The following is a 24,867-nucleotide window of genomic DNA, read 5'->3' on the forward strand; positions in this document are numbered from 1 at the left end:
CCTGAAAGGATTCTGAGTGGAGGAGGGGGGCCAAGCTCTCCATTGCCCCCTGGATGCCTCCAAGGCATTCACTCTTCAGGGTAAAAAATGCCATGTAGAGGGCTGTAGTCAACCAAACACAAGGTTTAAACACGAAGTATTTCTTTCACAAAACTAAAGGGAAGAGTCTCTGCTTGTAAAAATCTATTGTATCAACAATAGTTGAACCTATATTCTAATTCTCTCAGCCAAAAAGAAATGTTACAGTTCCCACAGCTGCTTTGGAAAAAACACACAAAAGTACTTACATATAGATTAAAAGTTTAGATATGCAACACTTATTCTAAACTCCGAATTAGACTTGGGATTTTGGCTGAAAGGAACAGTTCTTTAGAGTTATACTGTTAATACGACATAGGATGATAAACATCTGTTACTGCTCTTCCTCTTATAGGCAGTGAACTAGGGTTTTTATCCAAATTTCTACTTCTAGATTTTATTTCAGCTCTTCTAAGGTAAAAAGGAAAGATTCCTTTTCAACTCTATTCTATCTGTGAAAAGATCTGTGGCATTTCATCTGCTGAGTGTCTCCTATTTAGAAAATTAACTGAATAACATTTTATGATAATGGGACATATAAGTATTTAGAATAGTCATAAAAATGTACTATGGGTCAGCCCTGTGGCATAGTGGTTAAGTTAGGTGCACTCTGCATTGGCGGCCCAGGTTTGCAGGTTCGGATCCTGGGCACGGACCTATATCACTCATCAGCCATGCTGTGGTGGTGACCCACATATAAAGTAGAAGAACACTGCCACAGACATTAGCTCAGGGCTAATCTTCTTCAGCACACACACACACAAAAAGCACTTGAGACTATTAAGAGAGCTATCAGGAATGTGAGGTGGCCCCTGCTATACAGGCTGGGTGGCAGAGCCAAAAGATGAGTCAGCGAGGCTGTCACTGTATTTGGCTAGGCAGCAGGCAAACTCTACCCTCTACCAGGAGTTTGAAGTTTCTCTCCTGTCTCTGCCCAAAATGGTAAAAACACTGATGAGGTGATTTAGGATGCAGAGCTTTCATTGTACAGAGCAAAAAGTTGAAAGAATTTAAAGGGCTTCTGAATTCCTATGGTGTGCTGTGCCTAGTGTCCATCCTTTGGCTTCTTGACCTTCAAGCCCTTCTGGGGACCAGTTCTCTGTTACTCTCATGTGATGGTCTGAGAAGCATGGCCTGGAGCTCCCCCAACATGGGGGATGAGGGTGGCTCAGGCACTTAGACCTGCCTCTAGATGAGCAGAGGAGTCCTTGGTGCTCCCCCATGTCTAGAGGCTTCACGTGGTGGACAGGGGTCCAAGCCTTTAAGAGGAGTGTTGTTGACTGCCTGGCTTCATTCCTGGTGTCTCTCTTGGCTGTGGTCCTACAATGGAGGCTGCTTAGGACTTCTGGTATTCACGATCCTGGTCATCTCCTAATCTTCTAGCAATCTCTTCTAATCTTCAGTTAGAACTGAAAATTATTACCTGGCACACCATCTATTTCTATCTATATTTGGCTTAGTAGAAAACATGTAACTGAGTTTGGGGAGCTCCAACACAAGTCATCTTTAAAAACGGCATTTTTTCAATAGAATGGCCCATGAGTTTAAAAAGTTACAAATATTATTTTACTTTACTTATAAAGATTAGAAATTTGAAACTGTAGATCAAGTAAAAGTAATATAATCGCAGCAAATTTTTCCTCAAATACTCACACTAGTTCCCCCAGGTCAAAGTTCTCACATGGTCCCCAACATCCTTTCAGGGGATCCACAAAGTCAAAAGTGTTTTCACAATAATAGTAAAACATAATTTGCCTTTTTCACTTGCATTCTGTCACCGATGTATGGTGAAGTTTTCCAGGCACAGGCAGATATGAGCATCCCACAGTCTTCTATTAAGACTTTAGAGAAAACTGCTAAAAACGTAAAACAATGCCACTCTTCTCACTAAATATTATTTTTGTTTTATAAAATAATATTTTTAATAAAAATATGCTATTGATATAAATATATTTACATTATTGCTACTCTTAAATAAATGAATATTTTTAAGTGTTTTCATCTTAATTTCAAGTACAGTAAATATCAATAGATGTAACCCACATAAACGGAATATTTTGGGGTCCTCAACAAATTTTAGGAGCGTAAAGAGGACCTGACACTAAAAAGTTTGGGCACCTCTAACGTAGGCTATGGCAGGAATCTGAGCGATCATATTAGCAAAGCTTCACAAAGCTTGCTCAAGACAGATGGGCAGCCTCAGGCTTTTGCAAAGATGCTGCTGCTGCTGCGGCTACACTCACTGAGAGTTCCTTATGGCTGGGCACTGTGCTAAGTGCTTTACAGGAATTAGCTCATTTTATCCTTGCAACAACTCCTCTCCACTCTTTCAGCTGAGGAGACTGTGGCACAGGGCAGGTCAGTAACGTGTCCAAGATTGCACAGTTAGTACCAGGTTTGAACCAAGGCACTCGGGCCCTGAAGTCTATGCTCTTAACTGTATGTTGTCAGCTTCTCTTCATCTTCAGATTTAACACAGGAATTTGAGAATTAGCATTAAGGAGGAAAAGAACTAGATGCCAATCTCTTTATTAATAAAATTAAATATCTCCACTGAAACATGAAAAATAAAGGCTTTTCTATGTTTCAAGCTACAGAATCCACATGATGCTTACCTTAGTATAGAGGTGAATCCGGTCAGTATTCTTACTTGCACAAAACATTAAGGTGTCATACACTGGCAAAGTGTCTGAGCTCTTCAACTGTTCTAATAAAGAAGATAAAAGAGAACCTGAAGGCTTACCTAGCCTTAATCCAAAATATCTTATTTTAATCTTCTGCAGGTTAGAATGATGAAATAGCTGTATCAAATTTATCAACATATTTGACAAAGAACATGTGCCTGGGCTTGAAATAAAACTTCCATGGCACGCCACTGAAGAGCATATTGGCTTGTATGGGAACCAGTTGCTTTGTACTTTTGCTAATGACTCAACAAGAAAGAAACAAATTCAGAATTAGCTGAAAACATATGAGTCAGACATAAGGGAGAATTTCCTGCTACCAGGAGTTATCAGTCTAGAAGCGGTCCGAAATCTAGACTTTTGCTAGAGTGGGTTTAAGGTGAGGCTGAATGAGCACCATTTTAATTATCAGCAGCAATATAGCTATGTCAAGGGCCACTTAAATGCCTGATTCCCTATGACCTCATGCCTCACATTCACAAAAGGAAATGAGTGAACAAGCTTCTCTTCTGATAATCTCTTTTTATTTATTCCTTTCTCAGTCCCACTGACCAATATATTCTCCAGGAGAGACAGGCTCATCAAAACATATTTAAATAATAATTATAGTTAACAGTTTAAGCATTTACAATGTGTTCTAAGTACATATGTTAACACCTCTCAGAAATAAGTAGTGTATTTTACAGAGGAAGAAACTGAGGCAAATTAACTTGCCCAAGGTCATACCACAAGTAAGAGGACTTAAGCCCAGTAATCGGGCTCAAGCCTGTGCTTTTAACCTCTGCCACAGTTCCTCAGTGACCTTTTAAAGTATTTTCCCAGATCTAGAATTCTGTGATTTGTTTGCCATTCTACTTGGCAATGTCATCATATTTTTATTTTTCTAATCAAGCCATTGGTCACTTTACAAATTTGGTTTGTGGATTATTCCCATATTTCATAAATTCAAAAATGTACATTTTTTCCCACACTTTAACATCTCTGAAATTGGCAAGTCTCATAGTCAATAATCGTGGCATTTTACCATCAATTTGGGCCAGGTGGTAGCTGTGAAGCAGTTCTCACTGCCTGAGCATGCATGAGCTCACTCATAACTACAATACTGTTGTCATTTTTTTTTTTTTAAGAATTTATTTTTTTTCCTTTTTCTCCCCAAAGCCCCCTGGTACACAATTGTATATTCTTCTTTGTGGGTCCTTCTAGTTGTGGCATGTGGGACGCTGCCTCAGCGTGGTTTGATGAGCAGTGCCATGTCCGCGCCCAGGATTCGAACCAACGAAACACTGGGCCGCCTGCAGCGGAGCGCGCGAACTTAACCACTCGGCCACGGGGCCAGCCCCAATACTGTTGTCATTTTAACACTACACTTGAGGTATGTACAGCATTGTTGTCACTACATGTGTTGAGTTTAATTACCTTTAAAATATGTTCAAAATGTTTCACTATGATTTGGTATTGAACTGAAAAATTATCATGCATACTAAAAGAAAAACTGGATACAGAGCAGGAGAGCATATCAAATAAATTTGATATTAAAGAGGCTAATGTGTCATTGGAGGACTAACCAAAATTTTTCATATTCTTGCAAAGGAGTAACTCAGTGCTTCTACAGGCCTAAAGGAAGGAGATCCCTGCAAATACAGGAAGCTGTCTCACATTTGGATACCGAGATGTGCAAAAGGGTTGCCTATTACATGCCAAGCAATTGACTAAAGGCAGGAGAAAATGCCAAATCCCTAAGAACAAATGAAAGAAACAGCAAAGCAACAGAAGGTGGTATGACCTGGTCTGGTCTATAATTAAAGTATTATGTCATAGTTTAATTAGCAGTTTTTTTCCTTCTTAATGCACATAAAATACATTCATCTCATAATCTTTGTGTCTTCAAATTTGAAGAACTACAGTTAATGCCTTAATGCTTAAAGATCAGAAGTCATTTTTTGACAAAAAGCATTATAGGAACAATTCCAAATCAGGTGATATTCTTGGTAGCTAGCAGCTACACTGGGTTACACATTTCTTTTCATTGTTTCTATGAAGTGTAATTTAATGGTTTGAGACTACAGAGGATGCATCTTTTGAAGATGCAGCCATCCTTTCAGACCCTAGAATTCCAGTTAGAACAAAGTTACTGTTCCAGCATAGTACACACCACTCTAATTCTAAAAGAGCACATGCGGATAGAATAAACATTTGAACATAGAGTGCCTCCTCTTCCTTCTATTTGTTTTTCACGGAAATCATGTTAGTGGCGACATGGGAAGCACATCGCTTGTGTGGAGTTAGCCCAGTGATCTGAGAAGTCAAAGAAGGAAGAGGGGATATGCATAGGGGCAACGCTGGCATGGTCTGGAGTAGATGAGGCCAACGCAGATTTCACCAGCAGAATAGAATTTCTAAAAGTCTGATGATTTTTGAAAAGTATTTGTAAGTAAAACTAATATATGTCTTCCTCAAGGGGCCAGAATTTCACCTACCAAGTGAAGTACACCTACCAAGCCAGAATTTCCTGGCAATAGATGAAGAGACTCATAGCCCAGTTGATGACAATTGCCAGCTGTTGACTCTGGGCCTGCTGTTTAGTGCACTGAGCCATATGCTGTCCTCCAAGAGCTTCATCAGCACTTGGGGGATTGTCACAGCAGAAACAAGGAAACTAGAGACATAAAAGGTATACCCCACCTGAGTCTACACAGTCTACTTAAAGTCCCTTAAAACTAACAGACTAAACAGGATCCCTTCTGAGATATTCTTTGGGAAGACCTTGAGGAATGAGAGGGAAGGAAGGTTGAGGAAAGAAGAAAGGAGTATGCCTTGAGCTCAGAAATTCTTAAATGAACATTTCATTTTAAAGCTATGAATCTGACAGCAAATTATATCTATGTTTAATAGCAATTGATTTAGAAGAAAAACTTCAACAGTCCGACATCTTGACAATTCTGGGGTTGTTATAATAAGAACATCAATCTGTGGGTTACTATGGTCACTAACTGAGTAACAAGGAAACTACTCAAAAGTACTCACAATCTTTTGCCAGCTGGCCCATAAAGATAGTGATGTATGACATACAGGCTGGTATTTGCCAACCATCACAGCTATAAATAATGAATGGAATCAACCAAGAAGTAAATAAATCCGAAATGCTACATGGTTGGCTCCAAGTACAGTCATGATTCACATAGTCTTGAAATTATGTTCCTTAAAAACATTTCCTTAAAAAAAAAAACTCTTAAATTTAAAATATCCCAATTAATTGTAGCCATTTAAAAGAAATTCATGTGTAGAGGATTAATGATCTCCTAAGTGGCCGTTAATAATCTGTCAATCTTACAATTTTGTCCAGAAGAACCTCCCAAATATCAAAACCACCCCCATGGGCCAGGCTTGGTTGAGGCTGGGCAACAGGCCTGGGGGCAGTGCGTGCAGCTATGTATCAGTCCTACTCTCTGTGTAATGTCTGAATGCCAACAGCTCTGCTCTTCTTGCCATCTGGTGTTTAAGTACGTGGTTACAAATGGTTGGTATTTTTAATATAAATGAGAATAGAACAAACCTGGAACAAGGTAGTAATCACAAATCTACTAACAGTATTACATGTCTAAGTACATGGCTATTATTTGGATGCTAGAAATGGAAACAAGACTTACCATCACCTGGCTTGGGCGTGGTTCCATCTTCCGTCTCGATTTTGGATACTTCTTCCTTGCTCTCAGCCAAAGGTTCAGGTTCTGACTGTGCAAGGACTCGTTTTTCACAGTCAGCACTAGTCCAAACTTTTTTGGAGGTGTCTTTCTGAGAATCATCTTTCTCCTTTCTGTTTTTATCCTGGGGATAGCTGAGGCTATCTATTTGTAGAATTATGAAAATCAAACAAATAATTTACATATAAATTTAAATAAAGTCATCATTTACTCTAAGCCAAGTCTAAAAAGTAAAGTTTAAAAAAAGTCACAGCTAGGTCTCATAAAAAAGAAACAAAGTCAACAATATTTGCTCATTCTTTGGAAACGTCACTGGGAGTCACTAAATGCCAAGTGCTACTCGAGGCACTGGAGAGGCAGCAAGGGACCAGACAGGTAAGTCTCTGCGCTTCCTGGAGATTCCACACTATGTGGCAGAGATAGAAATAAACGGGTAACAAATAAATAGGGGCTTTTCAGAGAAAGAAAAAAACAGGGTTTTTCTGAGTAAGGAGAAGGGGTGAAGGGAGTAAAAGTGCTTGGAGGATCCCCATTTGAGCTGAGAGCTGTGCATGAATCTGGGAAGCCTGGCCCGGGGGCCTGTATTCTTGGATTAGATTCTAAATATAACTGGAAGCCATTAGAGGGCTTTAGGCAAAGGAATATAATGATTTAAAATTTTAAGGGTCACTCTGGCTGCTGTGTAGAGATGGACCACAAGGGGCTCTGGTAGGGAGGTTCCTGAGGTCTGAGAGAGAGAATGATGGCTTCCAGTAGGATGGTAGCAATAAAGATAAAGTGGCTAGAATCAAGATATATTTTAGAGGTTATACCAGCAGAACTTGCTGGATCAAGTGTGGGAGGAGAGAGAGGAATCAAGGATGCTTCCTAGGTTTTTAGCATGATGTAGGGAAGATGAGGGAAGAGAAGATTTGAGTGTTAAATGTGGTGGTGGTGAATCAAGAATTCCATTTTGGACATGTTAAGCGTGAGGTACCTATTAGACATCCAGGTGGAGACGTCACATAGGCCACTGGCCATATCCAATCTGGAATTCAAGTGAGAGATAGAAGTCTGGGGATATGAACTGTAAGATGTCAAGTACAAACAACCGGTATTAAGAACAAAGATGACAGAAGTGTTACCTATTGACAAATATTAGTGTTCATTAAATACTATGCCAAATTTTATCTAATGTACTAGAGACTGCATTAGCCACCTTTATGCAACGGTATTTTATGGGAACTAATATTGCTCCTTTAACTTCTCAGATTCTACCATTTCCTCAAAGTGTTATAGGGCAGGCATTGGACAAAAAAATTTAGATGAATTAGAATTAATTAGAATTTTCAACTTCCGGGGTGCATCCAAATCAAGGTTGGACATAATTTTGCCAAAGTGTAGTGATATTAGTCTAATAATTATTATATTTATATACAGTAATATCACTGTTACTTAGGATATGCATTTCTCTTTAATCAATTCATATCGTTTGTGAATATTGTTTCATATTCACAAAAGGTGTTTTGTTTTCCTTTAGGTTGCTTGAGAATTAATTAAATCATGGGTTTAGACATTTTTATTGTTGCTCTTGGTATCACAAAGAAAAATCAGAACTATAAAACCCTATTAAACTACGATTTCTGTTGCTAAACCGCTCAACTTATATACTTAACGTGAACTGACATTATTTTGCAGTCACGAGATACTTTATTTTTATTGCCTGAAGCAGTTGGAAATTGAATGAGATAATGCAAATTGTGAGAGATATTATATGGAATAAGCTTGTGGTTCCAATTTAGTTCATAGACAACAGGTGTCCACATTTCAAATATAACCACCCAGATGGCAGACTTGTCATTTTGGTAGGAACACCCAGAATTGAAAGAGGAAAGACTCCGCTACTGATTACATTTCCTTTCAGATCAAAAGTAAGACAGAGGGAAGCAAGGCAGGCAGGAAGGAATTGCAGTATCAGAACTTATATCTTAGTGGAGTCTTTGTTAATGTCAATACTCTCAAGAATTCCCAGATGACTGAAAAGTAGATGTGTACAACTATTACAACAGAGAAAATAAAATTATTTCTTCCAGTTTCCAAAAGTGTCAACTTGGCATTTTGAGTTACCATAAAAATGGTCTTTAAAATTGGAAATAAAAGGAATACTAATGATCTTTTTCTTAAGACCACCACAGGTATTAATAATCATTTCAAAAACAAAATAAAAGATGGTGTATCATGCTATAAAAACATACTCTGAAGTATGTTTACAATTTCTACTTTTAAAATAGCATGTTTTGGAAAAGAATAAACTTAAAAACAGATATCAAATTCGTTCTTAAAAGAAGATCTATAGGGGAATATTTATAATTTGTCATGCAAGAATCATGGCACCATGTATATTTTACTAGGCAAAGAAGCTACATTGAATTATTTTGCTATTTAAACAAAAATAACTATAATTTCTTTAAAAACAAGCATTATCTACAGAGGAAAGAAAACAGCAGGTCTATGACTATAAAGCATATTTGCTGCCATAGCAACAGAGCTTCTATTCCTGCCCACTGAATTCATTTCCTGCTGGCATTAATCAGAAATGTCCATTTGTGCCAAATTAATGCCATGTCTCAGACACTCGGGGATATACATTCTTGACAGAACTGGGAGCTTTTCACATTCCACAAGGGGATAAATTCAGTCTTCACTATGTGAAGTTCTTACTCTAGCTTAAAAGCTACAGTCAGTGCCGAGCCACACTAACCTCTGATAACGGCTGTCATCTCTAAAAGCACAGGTCAGTTACCTGAAGACACCACTGCCAGCCCCGCCACGGTCACCCTCATGTACTCACCAGCACTACCTTGAGGATTCTCACACATTTCACAATACGGTAACACTGAGTTATTGATATAGGTGCAGAAACCACACTGCCAGCCCTTTCCAGGGAGGAGTGGGGGGGTTGCCTGGCCTGGAGCTTTGGTTTGCTGGGGCCAGGACAGTTTCTCCTCCAGGGGACTGCCGCGGTCATCGGTGGCGACTGATCGCAATCTTTTAGCTTCAGGTTCAAAATTGCTTTCACAATCAATGGTATCTTTAGGAACTATTTTTCCAGGGTCTGCTGGCATTACAGTATTTTCCTCCTGTGACATCCGTGATTCATCAGAAGAGGTCACCAATTGTCTTTTCTTAGGTTTTGGTGAAAAGAATGATCGAATATCATGCTGTTTTTCTTTTTCAAACTAGGAAAGACAAAGAGTTATCAAATTAAGGAGAATCTAATATGCTCTTTCTAAACGAAACTGCTTAACAAACTATTTTCCTTAACCATATTCCTTTGTCTTTTGACTACTTTGTTGGAAATGAATTCAATTACGCTATGACTCTTCATACATACATATACGCAGGATACCATTAACACATCCATATATTTCCTGTGTCTAACTTTATTTTAGCACTTACAATGTGCCAAGCGCTTTACACTTACTAGCACATTTAATCCTCATGCCAGCTCTGTGAGGCAGGTACTATTATTCTTCCCATATTTCAGAGGAGGACTCCAGGTTTAGAGGTTAGGTAACTTGGCTATAGAAGTTATGTCATAAAAATACACTTCATAAACTATCTGCTCTAGATGTATGTCAGGGAAAAGAGGCGATTGTGTGTTTAAATATTTCAAGTCAATCAAGAACCTTGAAAAATGTTTTCATGCCCAAACTATAAATACAATGTCAATAAACAATATGTTTTTCATATTAAAATGTTTTCTTGACCAGAGAGCATTTTTCAAATAGCATTAAAGCTATTAATTAGAACAACTTCTTTAACAGACACATTTTAATAATTATCTTGTCTTCAAGAAATATATTTCTCTTTTCTAAGAATAGCTACATCACTATCTCATGTTTTTCATCTTTTCAATATATAAATCTCAGCCTCCTATTAAAGAAAGGAAGATACCTATCTCTATGATCAACTAGCTGGCAGTTAACGTAAATTAAATGAGTTAGTTTTAGAGAAGTCTTGCTGGGGCCTCAATTGGGTACCATGGTGGACACACACTGTGGCACACTGCATTTCCAATGATAGCCACACCAATTCTTATCCCATTTCACATGTTCTTCTCACAATGTGACATTGACACACCTACGTTTAGAGGTGGGGTCTGTGTTCCCCTCCCTTGAAACTGGGTGGACTTGTGTAACCATCTCAATTAACAGAATACAGTGAAAGTGACGCTGTGAGACTTCTGAGGCTTGGTCGTTGAAGGTAACATGGCTTCCACTTGGCTATTGGCACTCTGTCTCTCTCTCTTTACATCTTGGGATGCTCGCCTTGGGAGCCTAGGCATCATGTTGTAGGGAAGCCCAGGCCACTTGGAGAAACTACGCGTGGATATTCAAGTTGGCAACCCCATATAGGCCCCCAGGGTACAGGCAGCATCAATTGCCAGACAGTGAGTAAACAATCCTTCAGGTGTTTCCAGATCCCAGCCTGGAGGTCTTTGAGCAAAGGCCCCAGTCATCATAGGGTAGAGACACATCATCTCCATTATACCCTGGCTCAATCCCTCACTTACAGAAACCATAAGAAATAATATATGACTATTGTTGTTTGAAGACACTAAATTTTGGGGTAATTTGTTATGCAGCAATAGATAACAAAGACAGATACTATAGATAGCGATAGCAAAATACTGTATATTGCAAAGAGAGATTTTACATAATAAATCTTATCTGCACTTCTTAGTGGTGCTGCATAAGAAAGATAGATTTAGCAAATTCATAAAGACAGAAGAATCAGTGGGAGCTATGGAAAGGAAAATGGGGAGTTATTGCTAAACGGTTACAGAGTCTCTGTTTGGGGTAATGAAAAAGTTGAAAATAGTGGTGATGGTTGCATAACATTGTGAATTTAGTATTAAGTGGCATCACTATTGAAGTACACACTTAAAAATGGTTAAAATGATGAATTTTATAATTATACATATATATATATATATAATCATAAATGTAAAAATTCCAAAAAAAGCAAAGGAGAAGGAAGGAAGATTTAGGTTGTTCCCATATTGGCAAAATTAAAACATATATTATAGGAAAAGAGCTCCCTCCCGTCATAATGTTCAACTTTTATTTTGTACGACTGTTATTTATATATTCTCATATACTATAAAAAAAGTCATCTAATTAGTTGTGGAAATTACAGAATCTAGGTAAAAATATAAAGAATGAAATCATTAACCATGAGATAAGATTTTTAAAACAATGCACAAGAGAAATTTTAACAAAAGGATGGAGAAAAGCAGAGAGATTAGCAGACGGATGGAGTTTAGTGGTAAAAAAAAGTAACAGAAACAAAGATAAACATTTAAAGAAAATGTTCTATTTCATATAATAGGACTGCAAAGAGGGCTTGCAGGACTTTGAAAATACTAGCAAATGTTCAGCAAATTCTATGAACAAATTCTATCAGCTATTTCTAGTTAAACCATGGTGTTTTTACATGGAGGTCAATTTTCTGAGTCCTTGCATGTCTAGAAACGAGCCAATTTTGCCCTAACCCTTAGTCAGCAGTTTCATCGGGCATACAATTCTCCTTAAATCTTTAGACATTGCTCTATTTCTTCCCACATTTGATGATATTAACAGTGTTCCTTCATAAGTTGCAAACTTTTTCTTCATTTTAGAGGCTTTCAGGATTTTCTTTTTATTCCTGGTGTTCTAAATTTTCACCATGACCTATATTTATATATCTATATCTATATGCCTTCTACTTAGCACCCAGGATACCTTAATTTTGAATTGTTTTGATTATCTTTAGCTTTTGGAAATTTCTAGTTTCTTCCTCTTCATTTTCTTTTTTTCTGGAATTCCTGTTTGCAGAACATTAGACTGAGACATTTATATCCTATCTTTTATTCCCATATTTTCCTTCTCTTTGTCTTTTTACCCTCTAAACTCTTGGAGTTTTTCTCTATTTTTATCTTTCAATCAAGAATTATTTTGTTTTGGCAGTCATATTTTTAACATCTAAAAGTTCCTTCTTATTCCATTTCTTTTTCGTAGTATTCTGACTTTATATTTGCAATAAAATCTCAAATCTGACGCTACTAATCTGAGTTTTTAAAAACTTATCTTTAGCATCAATTTATGTATTAGTTTATGTTTGTTCACCGCTTTCATGCTACAGATCTTCTTCTGAAATGGCCAAGGACCTTGGTCATCCCTTCATATATAAGAATGAAGGGATGGGAGGGTTGCCTGGGAACTCAGGACACATGGGGCTTATCACCAAGAAGATCTGATAGGACAGACTGACTGAATGTGAGGGGTGAGGAAGATGGACGGGCCCAGAGTGATCCTCAAAATCCCAAATTTCTGACTTGTACCATTGTAGGGATGATATTTTCAGTTACTGTAACAGGGAATATGGGAAGATAAATGGGCTCATTAGAAGGCAAAAAGAGAAGAAATAAGAAAATCAGTTCACTCTTAGACATGTATGAGGGCTGGTGGGTCCCGAGTGGAGAGTTCCAGGAAGCAGGTCTGGAATTCTAGAGAAAGAGAGAACTGGATTCACACATCCAGGACCCCTGACATATAGAGGTGGTTACAATCAGAGGAGCGAATGTCATGATACAGGGAGGGAGGAGGAAGTAAGAAAAGGTGAAAGTCAAGGACAGAAAGGAGGGGAACAACATTTAAGGGTGGAATGAGGAAGAGATACCAAGGAAGGAAACACAAAAGGAACACTAAGAAAGGGAGAAAAATCAGGAGAGTCGTGGCTTTAGTGGCTGTGTGCTTGGGTTCCCATTCAATACATGGGGTGCTCACTGGGCACCTTCAATCAAAAAAACTCACGTCCCTCAGTTCTGGGAAATTTTCTTCTATTTTTTTCCTTCCTCTGTCTTCTCTTTCTGGAATTCTACTAAGCAAAAAGCTTCTGAACTGATCATTTCATTTTCTTCACTTTTTCTATCTCTATTTGTTCTACTTTCTGTGTGATTTCCTCATTATCTTCCTTTCTATCCTTGTTGAATTATTATTTTCTGATATTACAGTTCAATTTCTAAGGGCTTTTCCTTGTTCTGCTTTCATGGGTGCAATATTTTCTTTTATTTCTCTGTATATATTAATGGTAGTAGCTTGTTTTTTTTTAAAGTTTTCTTCACCTCGTTGCATTGTCTCTGCTTCTTTTGTATCCCTTTCTTGGCTTACATGCTTGTTTTGCTCTCTGCTTGCCACATGAAAGGCTTTCCTCCATGCCTGGTGGCCTTTGCTGTCCGTTCATATTTAAGAACAAGACACTAAAACGCTATTGGAAGTTCCATGAGGGGGACTTCACTGAAGGTCATCAGTGACTGTCAGGAGACCTGTTTCAGTCTCCATAGTCAATTCTTGGTCCAGTCAATTTCTCCAGAAAGGAGTCTCCAGTCTCCTGCCTGAAGGACACAATGCTGACTACCAGTGACCTGGGACCCAAGGATTTCACCACTAACTAAAGAGTCTTTCACTTAAGACACTTGCTTTCAACTTACTGTCTTACTCCTTTCCCTCAGCTGGCTCTCTTCCTAGATATACTTTAAAGACATTTTTAGAAGGAGCAAATAAAACAGCTAAATAAATAAAATATAAGAAATACACATATAAAATACAAAATAAATATAATATACAATAACAGGCCATCATCACTTAGACTAAATAATGTTTAAATAATATTAGAATCTTTTGTCCCATTCTACATTTTAAAGAATTTGTTTCTTTAAAAACATGTTAATCTCTCCATCTGACCACCAAAAACTAAAACACAACAAAATTATTTCAGATTTGTTTATAAAAAAAGCAACCGTCCTAACAATACAAAAAAACCCTAAGACATCTTTCCAAAAAGAATTCTCAGAGCCTTAAAATATCAGCTTTACAGTTGATCTCTTTAATTAAGCTATTTAATTAAGCTATTTTTAAAAGAAGTTCTTTTACTTTTTAAGCATTGACTAATTTTGGAAATTAGTGTCTGAGATGTTCTCATTATGTGCCAGAGGCAGGTTGAGAGTAAAGGCTAGCAGTGACTGACAGTAATCAGAAATTGATGCATACCTCTGCCACCATGAGGATTTACTTACAGTGCATGGGAGTAATCAATATAGGTGCTATTTTGAAACCACATCTGCTTGGGTAATCATAAAATGAGACTCGAGCAAGCAAAACCCAGAAAAGGAGTGGGTGTGTGAAAAGGGAATTATTTTATATAATTTTGAGAACCAAAGGATACACACAGAGTATAATTTTAGAAAAAGGAGAGGGCAAGATTAACCAGTAGCAATGACTTTAGCTAAAGTTAGGATGGCTAAATTGGACAATGATGAATGTGGTTACAGGTAGTGAACCTTCCAAGTTGGTGCCCTGGCCGCAGGGGTGCCGGAAGCTGTAAGGCCTAACAGGAATAAAGACTTCCTCTGAGATAATCAGTTAGAAACCTGATCCATACTATCGGTTATGTTTTCTGATTGTAGCCTCTAAGCGATCAGGCAGGAAGTTGGTTGATAGGTTTCTCTGACACTTAGCTGCTATGACTGATAGAAAAACAGGTGAGAAAACCTCTTTGACACATCCTAATGGTAATTATAGGTGTCGGATGGGGACAGAGAAGGGTTACAGGTTTACTGAACACGAGTGCTTAAGCTGGGATCCGTGGGCCTCTCACAAGACCTTGGATGGCCTTCAATGAGCCTGAGAAATCCCTGAAATTATCTATAAAATGTTGTCTGGATTGTATGTGCATTTCTGGGGAGCAATTCTTGACTCTCTCTATAGTCTCAAAGGTATTCAGGACCCAACAAAGGTTAAGAGCCACTGGATTAGAATCAAACGTCTGAAGATGCACATGTGGTTTGATAGCTCCATTTCTTTCCTGAATTTTCTACAGAAGAGAGAGTGAGGGTTCATGTGTGAATGTACACGTGTAGACATATGTAAACTAGCTCTTTTTTATATTTGATTTCTTTTTTGAGGAAGATGAGCCCTGAGCTAACATCTGCTGCCAATCCCCCTCTTTTTGCTGAGGAAGACTGGCCCTGAGCTAACATCCGTGCCCATCTTCCTCTGCTTTATATGCGGGACGCCTGCCACAGCATGGCTTGCCAAGCAGTGCATAGGTCCGCACCCAGGATCCGAACCAGTGGACCCCGGGCCTCTGAAGCAGAACACATGAATTCAACTGCTGCGCCACTGGGCCAGCCCCCTAGCTCCTTTTAAGGGGAAACAAATACATAAATTCTCTGAAATACTTAATAAGAATCCCTCAGCTTCTCTCAAGTAATAACTTCAAAACCTGAAAAATACCAAAACAGAGTAACTTCTACTCAGGCATGAAACATATTCACTTAGCTCCTTTGTCTGTTACTGTAACTGGACTCTGAACTGCTTCCCATAAGACAGCAAATGACATGGGAATGCTCACACAGTCAAACAGAGAGAAACTATTGATGAGGTGAGTAGAAGAAAGTGCATGGATTGTAACGGCTAGGGAATTACTGTGCTGGCAGGACTCAAAGGCACAATGTCACGCAGCTCAGCTTAAAACTAAACACACTATCCTTGATGCTTTGAGACAGTGCCATATCATCATGAGCTCCTTATGGAGATTCCAGCAGGTATTTGGGACATGTCTGGTTAATAAAAGAAGGAAGTGACCTTGAATGAGAGCTGTAGACACAGATACTAAATGTGAATGCAAAATTCCTATATCTGTCAGATGCTTCTAATTAATTTCCTTTTTGTCTTTTTTTTATTAAATTAGTTTTTTACAAAGTGAATATGGATCCACTGATTAAAGCATCTGAAAAAAAGGCAGTAGGAAATAATTGTAAACAAAATGCTCCCCAAATAAACACGTTTTCTAAAAGTATTAGATTATCAGTAACATGACTCCTTGCAGGAGCAAGCTTTATCAGTGTCGCCAAAATAGACCAGAATCCTCTAATTACAACAGCATACTGATAGTCACTCAGCACCCATACCATCCTGGCAGTTCCACATTTGAAAAATTACCAACTTTATTAATGTTATCAGCATTTCTCAGTGGTAAAGAAAGGCAGCAATACAGAAAGACAAAATATTTTTATGGCCTAGGAAAGCTTTGTTACTTAATAGCAAGATTAAGCTAAAAAGTCTTTTGTGTTTTGTAACTACATTCTTGCACTTAGAAGAGACATTATAGTAACAAATTACAGAAAATGTCCTAACTCATCATTACTATTTGTCCTTGTAAAGAAATAACTATATTAAGTGACCTTTGTAATGTGTAATAAACAAGAAACTTAAATGTAGGTGTTTCTAAAAAAGGAGGAGCAATCTAAGTTTGCAGTAATTTTTATCACAAGGCTTAGGGAAATAGTTAAGTCAACAGACCCATGTCATAAGTGATGTGGAAAATAGAAGAACATATTCCTCTCTGCAGTTATATACTTAACACTCAGTTATTATGTTCCTGTCTTTTGTTCAATATTGTTTTTGAAAAACAAAAGAAAAAATATTGTTTTTGCCGAGAAGTGCTGGGAATAAAAACTGAAAAATGCTTAAGGTGGCAAAATGCATGTTTTTATCTGAAAGGTTCAGGGACCTAATATATTTGCTCTGCTTTGCACCAGGGTAAACCACTGCTCTTTAGAGACAAATCCCCTGGCCATGACGATAGGATTAAAAGTCAGTTATTACAACTGAAGGAGAGGAAAAGGAAATCTAGTAAAACTCATAAAAACAATAAAGCACTTCAGAGCCTGGTGCGGCTCCAGAGCAGCACACACCACCACCAAAAGCACTGAGGACGGGTTTAACAGGCTTTGATCAAAGGGCAGCTCTGGTAGGAACCATGACTGCCTCATGTCATTCATCTCCCGTTCCTAAAAGAATTAACAAATCCGCTGTGTTACAAATGGGTGATTGGGACATCTTGCTTGTCTGCTGAATGGCAGACGATTAATGACTGGAACTGGAACTAAAAGCCTTCACTAAAATTTGTAAACAAGCCAGAGGATAGAGAGTCACAAAAGTAGGGTTTTAATTATCTAACTAAAAAAAAGATGAATTTAAATTCTCCTAAAAAAGAAATGACTGACTGAATTTTCAGATTTTGCAAAATGTCCATTCCTATGTAGTTAAATAAAATTTTGGCAATGATCCACTCTTAGGCACAAGTTTTTTTCTGTGGGCATAGAGAAAATAAAACACTCTGATTAAAAAAACAAAGTGGTAAAAAAAAGAAAAAATGTTATCACTTTTTTTTAAAGATGACATCAAATGCAGTGCAGGCAAATGTTTTTGGGAATGGCTATCTCTTCCAACAAGGACAATTAGAACTTAAAACCAAAATATTATATAATATAATGGACAGATCACTAGAATGTGACTCAGAGGGGTAAGTTAATCAGTACCCACGTGCCATAATCTCTCTTTTAAGGCCTGGTGTCCAAATGCCTCATGGACATCAGCTGAGTGGTTCAGAGGCTCCTCAACCTCAAGAGGTCCTGAATGGACCCTTCATGCTGTCCATCAGCCGGCTCCTCTCCTACCATCACAATCTCTCAGCTCCCCACTCCTTACCAAATTAACCACGAAGCCCTCTGCTCTGGATTCTCCAGTTTTAGAGTAAACTGGATCACTTCCAAACACTTCATTTTGTCCTCCCCTACCTACCTCTGGTTCTGGCAACTCCCTTAAATGCTTGCTTCAAACTCCCCTCCCCTTTCTGCACTTGCTGCTATCAGACAGGGTTCCATCCAGGCCACAGTCTGTTGATTCTACCTCTGAAATGTCTGGAATTTTTATTTTCCTCTTCATTACCACTACCACTGTTAGGAGTTCGTGGAGTCCGTCTGGGAATCCTTGACAAACGAGCCTTCTCTATAGTAATAGCCTTATGAATAAAAAGGAACGGACTTTGTTAGTAGACCTGTAAGTGCCTGACAGCACCAAAGTAAAATTTTGGTAAAAGGTGTACTGAAGAAGCTGGCTAAAACCCAAACCCACAATGGGACTTCTGACTTCTCACTCCAAATCCAGCAGCAGAGGAGACCATAGGGCCTTCCAGGCGAGGCACATCTGCTCTACTTACAGGGGAGACACAAGTGCGAGAGGCACGCCTCTGCAGAGTACAGTAACCCACTAGCCCTGAACTGCAGCCCACCCAAGTTCTCATGCTCTGAAAAATCAGGTTAACAACTCCTCCTCCAGGGGCAGGCGGAGAAAGCCCTGAGAGGGAGTGGAGAGACGGGAAACCCCTTCACCATAGACTGAAACGGGATGGGAGGGAGGGCAGAAGTAATCCACTCCCTAAATACCACTGCCTCTAAGAACCTCTGTCTCTCCTCCTCCCCTTCATTTCCCACACTGCCACCAGGATTATCTTCTATAAACAGAAATCTGATCACGTCACTCATCTCCTTAAAAGCCTCTCATGACACTGCACTACTTCCAAGATAAAGTCCAACTTCTCGGCGTGGCATGCGTGGGCTCCTCTCCATCTGACGGATGCCAAAGTTTCAGCTTTCTTCTCCTTTGACTCACTCCTCGTGTGCCCTATGCTCACACATTCACATGGAATTCCCATTCTCAGCACAACGGATATCTGCTCATGACTGTGCTTTGGGGAATGTTCTTGGTGTCCCTGCTGGCTGAACCAGGACCTGCTCCCTTTGAACTCATCCTTCAAAATCCAGCTCAGAGTTTCCTAAGGAAATTTCCCACGTGCCCCAGGTAGTTATTTATTCTGTCCTGTGTTCCCAGAGCCTGGTTTACATATCTCTATTTTCACATTTATTATGTTGCATTAAAATGACTTGCTCACGGTTGTCTCTCCCAAATTAAGAGTAAGCTCCAAGGGAAAGTTAGCTGTTTTCTTTATCTTTGCACCTAGCATATAGTCTTCTATAAATAACAGCTTTATTGTGATATAATCTATTTATATGCCATAAAATTCACTCTTTTTAAGTGTCCACTTTAGTGATTTTTAGTATTTTCAGAATTATGCAACCACTAGCACCATTTAATAAAATATTTTCATCACCCTCAAAAAAGAAACCCTGGGGGGCCAGCCCGGTGGCACAGTGGTTAAGTTCACACGTTCTGCTTTGGTGGCCGGGGGTTTGCTGGTTCGGATCCCATGTGTGGACATGGCACTGCTTGGCAATTCATGCTGTGGTAGGCGTCCCACATATAAAGTAGAGGAAGATGGGCCGGGATGTTAGCTCAGGGCTAGTCTTCCTCAGCAAAAAGAGGGGGATTGGCAGTGGATGTTAGCTCAGGGCTAATCTTCCTCAAAAAGAAAACCCTGTACCAATTAAGCAGTCACTTTCCATGTCTCCTTCCATCAAACCCCTAGCAACCACAAATCTACTTTATTTCTCTACAGATTTGCTGATTCTGGCCAATTCATATAAACAGAACCAGACAACATGTGGCCTTTTGTGGGCTTCTTTCACTTAGTGTAATGTTTCCAGAGTTCATTTATGTTGTAGCATATATCAGTACTTCATTCCTTTTTATGGCCAAATAATATTCCACTGTATGAATATGCTACTTTTGTTTATCCGTTCATCAACTAATGGACATCCGGACTGGGCTAACTTTTTGGCTATTATGAATCATGCTGCTATGACATTTATGTACAAGTTTCTGTGTGGATATATGTTTTCAATTCCCTTGGAAGTGGAATTGCTGGGTCACAGGGTAACACCGTGTTTAACATTTTAAGGAACTGCCAGACTGTTTTTCAAAATGGCTGCACCATTTTACTTTTCTACCAGCAAGGTATGAATGTTCCAGTTTCTCTACAACTTTGCCAAAATTTGTTGCCTGTAATTTTAGTCATCCTAGTGGGTGTGAAGTGATATCTCACTGTGGTTTTGATTTGCCTTCTATATAATCTTACTAAATGTTTATATAATGAATGATCTCTGAATGCCCTGTATGTAGTACACATTCCATAAACATTGGCTAAACCAAACTGAAGTGTTTCAATGTTCTCTATTCACTCCACCAATAATCGAGGGTCTACAGTGTGCTAACTCTAATGCATCTAGTATATTTCAGCCATGTTATGAAGGGGACTTTGGAGCAGAAAGACCTGGGTTCAAATCCTAACCCTGCCACTTACTGGTCATATGAACTTGGGTAGATTATTTAACCTTTCTGAGCTTTAGTGAGAAATGGTAACAGTATCTGCCTCATGGTGTAGCTGTGAAGGTTAAATAAGATCACGAGTGTTAAAGGCTTAGCACAGTCGCTACATGGAACCACCATTCATATATTTTAATTATTATTACTGAGTGAATTGAAATCATAAAGGTAAATAAGACAAATGTCTAATAATAATACTTTGTGACATAAGATATTTATATATCTCTGTCTATAACAATGAGGCTACCCTCTTGTCCTCATTAGGCTATTATGCAGACTAATTATATAACATTTGCAGAGTGGTTTGAATTCTAAAATATATATTAAATAAATATTCTAATTTAAAATGCATTAGTTTCAAGTTCCAGTGCTTTAGCGTATTCAGAAACAAGAGATTTTGGACAAGAGAGATTTAGACTTCGTCAATACCACAGCTCTGGGGGTCAACTTTCCTTTTGCTACCATTTTTTCAACCAGACAATACATAGGAAACAAGGTTATTTTTTATATGTATGAGACAATTTCTTATTTGTACTTCTTAGCCCACAATAAAACAAACATTTCATACAATGTTGGCATTTAATAAAAAATGCAGTTTGTTTCTGAATTTTGAGGGCATATTTTAAAATTTTATAGTTGTGCTGAAGAGTTCTCCTTCCCAACTCCATATAATTTTTTTGCAGCAGACCAGCAACCATCCTATATATTTTTAATGCAAATGTGGGTGTTTGAAATGTAAATTTGCTTTGAGTAAAGCATGATCTAGAAGGCCTTGAGGACAACAGACCAGGGGACTTGAGGATGGTTATGATAGAGAAAAGGCAGGCGTGTGAGCCAGGACAAAGACGCAAGGCCTGAGGCAGGGTAAGGAAGGTTAGGCAACCAAGGAGAGGCTCATGAGGAGAAAGGAAAACTGAGAGATATTGAACTAAGAGCCCACAAAAGGAAAACAACTGGTAAGGGAAAGCAGAGACCGCGTGTGGCTGAATTTGGGAACTATCTGGAGATGTGTTCCAAAATGGAAAGAAACTACTCTCTGAAGTAACAAAATGGAAGCAGCTCTGACTTACTGAGATCTGAAGGAGAGGGATCAAGCAGACAGAAGACTTGTCCTAAGCAGGAGTTGGATTTGTGACCCCTACTAAATTAGCCCTTTCTGTTGCTCACGTGTGAATCACTTCCGCACCAAGTTTCTCTTCAGATACTTTATAGTATATATGTATACAGTGGGAGAAAGGGACCTCAGAAGCCATTTAGTGATCCAGGGACTCAAATGGCTGGATAAATGATCCTGCTGATTATCCATTAAGGGCCAGAAGAGGATGGGAAAAGGCCCTGAAAAGGATACGGGAAGGGCCCAAGTTTTCCACAGCTACAGCCAAAGGAAGGAATACCCCTCAGATGACGGCAGCAAAAATGAAAATCAGACAGAGGGGGAGGCTTCCTGTTTCAATATTCCACTCAGTCTATTTTATTCAAAAACAGCATTTAATTACTTAGAAATGACAACATAGACTAATATAGTCCATACCCTTCCCTCCTTCCATCTGGAGATGACCTACTTTATCATTCAGTGGAAGCCAATGTAGGAAAATCAAAACACCTCAAAACCGAAAGAGTACTTAGAAGTCATGCACATTCAGACAGAGAAGAAAAGGAGAAGCTTGAGGAACTGGATCACATCTGAGACAGTGACCCTGGAGGAAGACTCCAAGACAGGACTGGCTGCTGAAGGGACAGCCAAGTGGGCCGTGCAAGGGTACCTTTCCTTGTGGTGGAATTACTCCTTTTCATTTGAGTCGGACTTCCATCTGAGTTTCGTCTGGGTTAATAAATAATTTCTTTAAAAAAATGTAAGTATATCTAGGACGGGTAGAGAATTGCGACTCATACATTTTTGTTGATTAATTCCATGCAGGATGTTAGTCAAATATTTAACAACAGCTATAGCAGGGGCATTAACTAAGTGTTGGGTTGAAGCAAAGAACTAGAGGCCCCATGCTGTGCCGGATCATGGGGAGGTCCGGGGGGCCCTCTGGTGGGGTGAGGGAGCACAATGAAGGGATTGAAGAAGTGGCTATTAACCAACATTAACAAAATATTTACTATTTTAACAACCAGTACACTTATACCTATATATACTGGTAGAGTATCAGTCCTGGTTCCATGTATTTTTTTATTCTAATAGTTAGCTGAATTATGTTACTGAAAGAGAATTCTGATTAAGAGAGGAGGGAAATAAAAGATAATGCCATTCTGAAGGGCAAGAATACCAGGGGAGAAAGAAGGCAGGAGATACCAAAACTAGTACAAAAATTTTGTCCAGGAAAATTTTCACTCATTCTTCTCCTCCTCTTCTTCCTAACCACAGGTCTCCCCGCCCCAGGGCCCATAATCATACTAATATTAGGCTAGGTCAATTCACTGAAAACCAATTTGCCAAATTTACCAAACTTCTTGGTTTTATAAAAGTCATTTATAGATTTCCCAGAATTTTTTTGTTGTTGAGGAAGATTAGCCCTGAGCTAACATTTGCCACCAATCCTCCTCTTTTTGCTGAAGAAGATCAGCCCTGAGCTAACATCTGTGCCCATCTTCCTCCACTTTGTATGTGGGATGTCTGCCACAGCATGGCTTGAGGAGCCATGCATAGGTCCATGCCCAGGATCCGAATTGGCGAACCCCGGGCTGCCAAAGCGGAGTTCTTGAACCTAACCACTGTGCCACAAAGCCAGCCCCAAGTCCATAGCATTTTGAATGTGATGGATTGGCAGGGTTCAGAAGACTGCGGGGAGCTAGGGATCCAGGGTGCTGGGGCCTCCAGACTCTCTTCCTGCCCTCAGCTTATCCTCTCTTTGCTGTTCAGGCCTGGTCTCTGCTCCTTGGTCTCCTCCTCTTTGAGCCTCTCAGGCTCCCCTTCTCCAGGGAGAAGATGGGCTGGGCTGAGTCATGTGCTGACTAACACACATAATTCATGGTTCTTCCGGCTGTGGAAGGTCCCTTTTCTTTGCCCCAGCTCTAACCTCCAGCTTCAGCAGCAGGGCAACAGGACAGATAAAATGAACATTCCTTAAAATGCTGACACTAGAGAAATATTCACAAGCTGTCAAAAACCATCCAATTAGAACTGTTAGAAACTTTTTAAACAAGTTTTTGATGACAAAGGGCAAATTTGGTTAACTAGCAAAGTTTAATCGACAAAATTGGAAGTATCCTGGAAATGCTAAATGTAGAAAAACTTTTCTTAAAGGCTTTAAGAAAGAATAAGAAAGAAATCAGTATAAATAGTAAAATTCCCATAGGAAATGCTGAAATTTTGGCAACATTCAGAAGAAAAATATGTTCATTGGTAGACTAAATTTCCTTAGAACATTTCAACAAATTGAACATTTCTTAAAATGCATGAAGCTAGGGGCCAACCTAGTGGCACAGTGGTTACATTCATCCACCCCACTTCAGGGACCCAGGGTTTGAGGGTTCGGATCCCAGGCATGGACCTAGCACCACCACTCGTCAAGCCACGCTGTGGGGGTATCCCACATAAAATAGAGGAAGATTGGCACCGATGTTAGCTCAGCAACAACCTTCCTCAAGCAAAAGGAGGAAGATTGGCAACAGATATTACTCAGAGCCAATGTTCCTCACACACACAAAAAATACATGAAGCTGGAGGATGTAAAGACAAAGTGGTGAGTGGCATGCCCACCTAAAGTAATTCAAAGTACATTTCACATGCTGGCCAAAAAACAAATAAATACAAACAAAGTAACAAATCAAAACAAACAAATGGTCCTTTACATTATAAGATTCCAATTTATATAAAACATCCTATGTATAAAGACATGCATTGAAAAATCTGTGCAAGGTAACACTAAACTGTGAAAGATAACACCTAACTCAGGAAAGTAAGATTTGTTAAGGATAATTGGGCAATTACTTTTAACTTTGTAAACAGATAGATATTGGTGTTCAGATGCATTTTTTTAATAGCTTTATTATATTTATATTTTTTCTTTTTTTTTTGCAGAGAAAGATTCGCCCTGAGCTAACATCTGTTGCCAATCTTCTTTTTTTTTTCCTCCCCAAAGCCCCAGTACATAGTTGCATATTCTAGGTATAAGTTGTTCTAGCTCTTCTATGTGAGCCACCACCACAGCACGGCTACTGACAGATGAACAGTGTGGTTCCAGGACTGGGAAATGAACCTGGGCTGCTAAGGCAGTGAGAGTGCTGAACTTTAACCACTAGACCATC

The 24,867-nt window shown here is 39.0% G+C and overlaps 1 protein-coding gene across 4 annotated transcripts in view; it reads right to left on the reverse strand.

The window, feature by feature from the left end:
• ZRANB3 (zinc finger RANBP2-type containing 3) overlaps window positions 1–24,867 on the reverse strand; it is a 216,390-nt gene that overhangs the window by 15,285 nt on the left and 176,238 nt on the right. For all 4 annotated transcript variants that reach the window (XM_070507578.1, XM_070507577.1, XM_014849507.3 and 1 more), the window contains 3 exons: window positions 9,294–9,681; window positions 6,410–6,607; window positions 2,694–2,785 (listed from right to left, as the gene is read on the reverse strand). In XM_070507578.1, coding sequence (XP_070363679.1) covers window positions 2,694–2,785; window positions 6,410–6,607; window positions 9,294–9,681 — 678 coding nt within the window. The remainder of the gene's footprint in view (window positions 1–2,693; window positions 2,786–6,409; window positions 6,608–9,293; window positions 9,682–24,867) is intronic.

This window comes from Equus asinus, chromosome 4 (assembly GCF_041296235.1).
Source record: "Equus asinus isolate D_3611 breed Donkey chromosome 4, EquAss-T2T_v2, whole genome shotgun sequence".
NCBI lineage: Eukaryota > Metazoa > Chordata > Mammalia > Perissodactyla > Equidae > Equus > Equus asinus.